Here is an 8,053-nt window from a genome sequence, read left to right as displayed (position 1 = left end):
CACTCAAGTGTACCGATTCGTTCCGTACTAGAACCACATTTTCGTCAGTGCTGTAAGATGGCCAAACGTCAAAAAACACTCGATTTTATGTGGAAATCAACCACATCAGCCAGTGGTGATAATCATGATTTGGAGTCTGAAAAACACAATGAAGCAAACGGAGAGGCTTCAAGTTCAGCCGGTCACGGTACTACGACTGTAGAACAGCGATCTGATGGTGACTCTTTCGATCCAAGCCAAGTTCGAGGTGGTGAAACACCAATACAAAACCAGACAGTGACTGGAAACCTGCCTCCGACGGAACCACTGAGACGTGTCCATGACAGGTTTAACAAAAAATGGACTGAAGAATTTCCATGGGTACGATATGATTCGGAAAAAAGGAAAATGTTCTGTCAGATTTGTGATCTAGCCAAAACTGTGAATTCATTCACGAAAGGCAGCCGCGACATCCAACGCTCCGCCTTAACGCGACATTTAGATAGCCAATCTCATCGTGATGCTATTGGTTTGCGAGGACTTCGGACAACCATGACAAGGGCAGTGGAAAAATTTTCGGACCAGCAGAGTGATGGGCAACTCGGTGTTATGCGTACTGTTTACTTTCTGGCAAAGGAAGATCTCCCCGATTCGAAATTGACGAAAATGATAGAGCTCCAAAAGCTCAATGGTTGCGAGGCTTTCGAAAAATGTGATCCATACATCCATGCCGACTCTATTCATGACATGCAAAGAGCGATCGCCGATACCGTACGTGGTGAACTTGGTAATCTGATCAGGCGCAGTCCCTACATAGGCATCCTTGTCGATGAAAGCGTCAATATAACAGTCCATAAAAAGTTGATTGTTTATATTCGCATAATTTCTCATGCAGGCCCGAAAACTGTCTTCTTGAGAAATGTCACCGTGCATAACGGCACAGCTGAGACAGTGATGGATGCTATCTTGGAGACTCTCAGAGCCAACGATATCGCGCCACGAAAAGTTATGGGACTGGGATCGGATGGCGCCAGCGTGATGACTGGAAAACACAATGGCGTCGCCGCCCGCTTCAAACGTAAAAACCCATTTCTCGTGTCTGTGCATTGTGCGGCTCACCGAGTTGCTTTGGCTGCAACTGATGCCTCAAAACGGGGTAAAGGTGTTGACAAAATCAGTGATTATCGAACCACAATAAACAATTTGTATAACTTCTATAAGTATTCCGCTGTTCGCTACAATAGACTTCGGCAACTCAGCGAGGCAATGGATACGAGCGACTTTCGGTCACTGAAAGAACCCTGTTCAGTAAGATGGCTTTCACTCTCAAGAGCCGTAACTGCCGTGAACAATATCTGGTCAATCCTGAATTTTGAATTGAGTGAGGAGGCCGAACGAGGCAATGCGACTGCCTCAGGCATATTGAAATCTATATCATTATACAGTTTCGTAGCAACGACCAAAATGTTGAAAGATGTCCTTGCAATCATGGATCGCCTAAACCTTCTCTTTCAACGCGAAAATGTCGATCTTTCGGCTGTTCACCAATGGTTATGTCAACCATCGCGACGCTACAAGAAATGTGCGAAAGACCGTTTACTGGCGTCTTCGAAAGAGAGTTTATTGCCAGCTATAATCGCGAAACTAAAGTATACGACGGGGTAACTTTGCGTTATGCAGAGGAAGTGAACATCCAAGCACACAATCGCACAAGACGTGAATTCATTCAGACACTGATCGGAATTTGCAGCAACGTTTCCCAGAAAACGAAGTCAGCATCTTGAGAGCATTAGACAATGTATTGAATCCAAATAAGTTACCGCGAGATGGAAATGAACTTGCTGACTTCGGCGAGGCATCACTTGATGTGATAATTGATCACTACGGACAGGTCAGAGAAGTGGACAGTGGTGAACGCGCTGGCGCAGTGATACAGGAACAGCAACTGCGTGCGGAATATCCGCAGTTCAAACTCATGCTAAACGGGCTCCGACACATGCCATTCATCGATGTCTGCATTATGTTGTTTAACGAGTATCGCGAAATATTTCCAGCAATATCTGAACTTGCTGCCATAGCTGCAATCATTCCGGTGTCGTCGGTACCGTGCGAACGCGGATTTAGCTGCCAAAACCGAATCAAGACGTCAAAACGTAGTCGGCTAGATGAAGACGTTATCGACGATCTGATGATGATAACCATCGAGGGGCCAGCTGCTGGCGATTTCGATTTTCCACGCGCAATGGATGAATTTCGACGTCAGAAACAAAGACGGAAATAAACACTTTCATGACATTGCGAAGTCTACCTTTTGCATCACCCGAGTGAACGTGTCACCATGAACATTTTGACTTGCGGAGATATACAAATTCGTTTATTTGCATGGTTTATTGACACATTTTGTGTCCTCTTGTGTGACTTTTTAAGCCTGCCTTGCCGGCAGTTTGTGTTGAGATAAAACGATCAGTAAAAATTAACCTTCTTTGTTGAAAAAACACTCAATTAGTATTTTATTACTTTATTCACACAATATTGCGTTTGTAAACCATTGAAAACAATGTACGCAGATTTTGCGACAACGTACGCAATTTTAACAAGGCTTGCGTACACAAATACGCAGTGAAAAAAATGCTAGCGGAAACACTGCTCTGCTCCAAACTTCCCTGCAAAAGTGCATAGCCATGCAGTTTCATGAGAAAGAGAGACAGAGAGAGAGAGACAGAGAGAGACAGAGAGAGGAGGCGAAGACGGAGAGAGAGACAGATACAGTGCAGAAGAGACCAATAGAGACTTACAGAAAAGGAGAAGGACAACGGGAGAATGACAGAGAAATGACAACAAACAGACAGACAGACAGACACACAGACGGATATATCGACCGGGTCAAAAAGGCAAGTAATTTTTCAAATGTTGTTGTAGTATATTTGTTTGCAAGCAAAGTTCAGTCAACATCCCCCTGGTATTTTGTGAGACCCTTGTCGCGGTCAGTTGTCACAGCAAAGTGGAATCGTTCAGCAGCAATGGTTGAGACTAATGTACATTTCTCACGCTCGTGTATGTACGTGAAATTATTCGTGTAAAACCATATCATTGCAGCTTGTTGTTTGTTGACATAAACTTGACGCGAGTGCATATATGAACTGTTTAAACTCGTCGAGTGGAATACCCAATATACTAGGTTTGGTTACTTGTAATCATATTATAACAGGAAACTAGAATTCCAGGAAGCTGCATATCGAGATTATGAGACTGTTATGGTCACTTCTTAGTGAACCTATCGAATCGCTTTTTTTCGTCGCCAATATTCTGGTACAAATAAACCTGTGAACATTTTCTTGCAAGAAGGGGCGAAGAAGTAACAAAATAAAAATGTGAAAGTAAATCAACATTTAGCAGGATGCTTAAATGATGACATCATATGAAAATCCCGAACAGTATTCACGAGAATCATATTGCTGCCTTCCGCCGATCGGAAAGGGAAGCCATTTGCAGCGCTAATGTCATCGTACATACTTTGCCTTGTTTTCGTAATAGCCTTATATTTAAAATTTACATTTTGTGACAAGGGTAAAAAATGGCCAAGTAGTGACCATTTGCATGCGATGAACTACAATTTTTCTTCTTAGTTCCAATATCAGTGTGCAGGAGTGCGATCTAGGACCCGCTTCTGACCGTCTGTGCAACTGCACATACGAATATAGAGCCTGGTAACAGTCCACGATTTCATTGCAAACGGCCAAAAAAGACCGCCCTGAAGAGCTTTCGAGAGGACAACACAGAACGAGCGCTCTTTTCGACTATTTCGGAAAATTTAACGAAAACTTTATTATTCTCCGGTGGTAGATGAGAATTGTGAAGGCCTAAGGGTAACTGCAAACATCAACCAAAAACCAACACAGACACCCCGACAAAAAGCATACTCCCATAGGTCAGGCTAAATTAAGATTTTTTAAAGTCATTTTCTAACTCACCAGGACAGCAAAACCTTATTCTGTAATCATTACAAATGCCGTCATCTTGTTGGTTATCCAAACAAATGAAGCCATGGTCACCGTACTGGTGGAACACTTCACCTGTCTCGGCTGCTGGCATACCCTCTGATGTTTGCACCTCAATTCCAGACGGGTTATCACAGACCAGACGAGGAAATGCGGTGAGTATTCTGTCTAGTGTTTCATAGTCACCTTGAAATTCCTTTGGAAGATTAAACCAACGAGTCCAAACTCCATCTTGTGTGTTGATGTAAAAAATGCATGGAGATATAAATATTCTCATTGTCACTGACGATGATGATGATGATGATGATGATGATGATGATGATGATAAAATGATTGGCTAAAAGGGCCAACCGACAAACCAATAAACGAAAGAAAGGTTTTGCCTTTTTCCCGTTTTCCAAGTAATAAGGGACTAGACAGAAATTACAGGGGGCGGTGCTCTTCAAAATGACGATGCGCGAAAAATAGTGACCCTGCAAAAGTGTTTCAAGAAAACCAGCATGACCTTTCCCAGTTTTTATGCATGAAAACAGTGACCCTCCCTCTGTGTCTCAATCCATGCCAATAATATCTTAATTGACATATAATGATACAACATTACTGAAAGTCATTAACCAATTTTTACTGAAGCTAATTCCAAATTTGTACATTTTATGAACTTTCCTATTTAGGGATATACACCTCGATTAACTTGATCAAAGTTGGCGAAACATGCTATGTACATTGATGATACTAGGTTAAAAGGATATTGAAAGTCATTAAGCATTTTCACTTCAGCTGATCACCAATTTGCATATTGAACCAACTTTCCAAATTAGGGACATATATCTGGATCGGCATGATCAAAGTTGACGAAACTTGCTATGTATATTTGAGATACAGTGATACAACAACCATGAAAGTTGTTTTAGCAGTTTTAGATAAAATTATTACTGATCGTGTTTCACGATTTTTCCTTATGAGGGATACATATATAGATTGACATGACAAAAGTTGACGAAATTTGCAATTTGCATACTTAACTAACTTTCCCAATTAGGGATATAAAACTGGAAGGACCCTAAAAAAGTTTATGAAATTTGCTATGTATATTGATGAGACAATTATGATGTATAAGTGAAAGATTCTTTGCATTTTCATGTCAGCTAATAAATAATTTCAAATTACATACATATATACACATACATACATGCACAAATAGACATACATACATAGATACATACGTAGATACATAGATACATACATACATACATACATACATACATACATACATACATACATACATACATACATACATACATACATACATACATACATACATACATACATACATACATACATACATACATACATACATACATACATACATACATACATACATACATACATACATACATACATACATACATACATACATACATACATACATACATACATACATACATACATACATACATACATACATACATACATACATACATACATACATACATACATACATATGTAACGCCCCTCCCTGTAGAGATTTTATCTCGAAGCGTCCTTCACGTGGCCAAGACGTGTGAAGGTCATTGACTCAGATCGTACGAGAAGCAGATAAGAGATAGTGTGATAGTTTAATTAATTATTGCTTAAGATTTCATTGAGAACAATCGAGAATGGGATATTCCATGGTGTGATCTTATTTAATCTTAAGAAACAATCAAAGACTGGCGGGAAAATTACCACGTGATAACTTTTGTAATTATGTAAGTTTGAATATGTATTTAACTTCGTAGAGAGCTTAGACGGAGACTTGAGATCAGACCGTTGACAGTGAACGACACGGTCGCCATCTTGCAATAAAGTACAAGGTTGTGTTAAATCTACATCTTGGTGTGTCGGCTTCAGTTACTGAAAGCATTACGATCCAGGCTGGTACCTCTCAACTCGTAATTCCCCTAACTACGAGCGCAACACATACATACATGCGCACATATACGCTGGTATCTGTGAGATTACACGAGTACATTGACATGCAGTACAGGACATACAGACGACATTGATAAAGGATTGCGTGTAGATCTAGACAGCTCTGAAAATTCTTGCTGATTTCATTTTAAGATACATATCAACTCAGGACGCACAAGTTTGTACGCAAACACATATGCACAAATACTGTACACTGTCAACGCTGGTGATGATACAAGAATTTTGTTGCTGAACACATAAGCTTACGCGTCGCCTGTTCAGTACATGATCTTCAAGTGACTGTCATTCGTAACCTCCATAGATGTAATAATCCCTATGAATGTAATATTAACCACTATTGTATTAAATCAACCACAAACTTAAGGTACCATTAATGTAACAACCCGGAACCATAAAGAAATTAACCATAAATGCAATAAAACTCAACCATAAATGTGATAAACTTGAACTTGTACATGTGATCATTTGTTTATCAATGCCCTAAGTAAATAATAAACTTTAATAAGACAAATGTAATGTTATTGTATACTTTCCTGATACAGAATAGAATACATTGAGAACATTATCAGAAAACGGCGAGGTACCGATCAAACCGTTAGATCAAGGAAGTGAAACAACAGTTCAAGACACTACTGATGGCATAATAAGGAAGCGTCAAAATAACTCGTCAACCGCACATTGTTCATATCTTAATTGTTCGCTTTTAAAATACACAAAACACACTGAAAGCATCTAGTATCGAAGATAGGGACTCTGCAGAATTTACTTCCAGGGTTAGGCCGGAGGATTTTCTATTTTCCTGAGGATTTTTTCCTTGGCCTCCCACTAAATTGTGGAGAAAATCTATGGCCCCACATATTTCCTGTTTTTCCCCATGGTCCCCCCAACATATACATGTTTCTTACACACAAAGACATATACAGTCCGACAAATTTATCACACGGAAGAGGGCATGAAGTGAGTAGAACATAACACCATAAATTTTTACGAGCATAAAGCATCCGTAAAAAGGTGCTTAAGACTCTCGTCAGGCCGATTAAAAATATAAACGGTAAGTGCAATTGCCTCTATAAAAACTGGAACGACAGTTTTACCTTTCCCTGGGAATTGTTTCACAATTTATTTCCGCTTAAGTACCACTACTGCAATAGGTTAATGCCATGGCGACCTCATTCTTAACAGTTGTTAATAGACTGTTCCTCAGTTTCTGTTAGCTGCCCTGATGAATTAGGCGGCCGGTAACCTACACTATTTGTTCAGCAGATTTAAACCTCACTTATGAACTCAGAGGTAAGTTACTTTTAGAAAGAACAATAAATCGCCTATAAACGTTTGCCATACTTCAAGTTTAACAGTTTAAAGTTTCCAAGACTTACCCGTCGATAAAACCATTACATCCAAGGCAAACAGAACGAGAAAAAGAACGCTGCATCTTTTCATGACGACCTTGGAACAGGTGTAATGTCTGTAGTTGTACTGACTCAAATTAGACCGACCGAGAAATATGTACTTATCGTTCTGGGTAGTAGCAATAGAGTGCAAATTTCTCACGATATCGTTTCCGGGTTCGTTTATGGCTGACCCGACACTCCAGAGTCACCGGTCAGTGACAGTCTAAATAGAGAGCTAGGTAATGTTGTAATGAAAGACCTTCGTAGAAAAACAACTTGCTCAACTATTATCAAACAATACGTATTGGGAGATGCGAGTAGAACTCTTCTGTAATGATAGAGTGAGAGCAAGCGCTAAGTTTCCCCAGCGAAGGCACACTATACCAGTGGAAGTGAAGATTTTGGAGTCATAAAGGAAGGCACTTACAAGATGTTTTCACTTATAATACGTATTCATTGCATATCTTGTAAAAATATTTTAACTTAAACGTATCTCCAGTTAAAATCTAGCGAAATTAGGTTGCTTAGTTTAACCCTGTTTAGTTAGTGCGCTATCGACTCGAGTTGAAAAGTTCAATCTCTCCAGCCTGTGAAAAAATGATAAATCCGCCATTTTTTGCTCACGTGTTTACACACGTGAGCATATGTCGCAGCGATGTCTGTCTGTCTGTCCGTCTGTGTGTCTGTCTGTCTGTCTGTCTGTCTGTCTGTTGG

The 8,053-nt window shown here is 40.0% G+C and overlaps 1 protein-coding gene and 1 long non-coding RNA gene across 2 annotated transcripts; one reads left to right on the top strand and one right to left on the bottom strand.

Moving 5' to 3' along the window:
• Positions 1 to 57: 57 nt before the first annotated feature.
• Positions 58 to 1,644, top strand: LOC139139467 (uncharacterized protein C17orf113-like). The gene has a single exon (XM_070708381.1). The coding sequence runs from the start codon at positions 58 to 60 to the stop codon at positions 1,642 to 1,644; it is 1,587 nt and encodes a 528-aa protein (XP_070564482.1).
• Positions 1,645 to 1,731: 87 nt separating this feature from the next.
• Positions 1,732 to 7,470, bottom strand: LOC139138200 (uncharacterized). Its single transcript, XR_011553553.1, has 3 exons — positions 7,325 to 7,470; positions 3,951 to 4,208; positions 1,732 to 2,642 (listed from the first exon to the last, which is right to left on the bottom strand). It is a non-coding gene; the product is annotated as an uncharacterized lncRNA (long non-coding RNA).
• Positions 7,471 to 8,053: the final 583 nt, after the last annotated feature.

The sequence above is a fragment of the Ptychodera flava genome, chromosome 8 (genome assembly GCF_041260155.1).
Source record: "Ptychodera flava strain L36383 chromosome 8, AS_Pfla_20210202, whole genome shotgun sequence".
Taxonomy (NCBI): domain Eukaryota; kingdom Metazoa; phylum Hemichordata; class Enteropneusta; family Ptychoderidae; genus Ptychodera; species Ptychodera flava.
This window is presented reverse-complemented; position numbering and strand designations above follow the sequence as displayed.

What these genes read in the sequence shown, in the direction of transcription:
- LOC139139467 (XM_070708381.1), top strand. Translation starts at nt 58, where the DNA reads ATGGCCAAACGTCAAAAAACACTCGATTTTATGTGGAAATCAACCACA.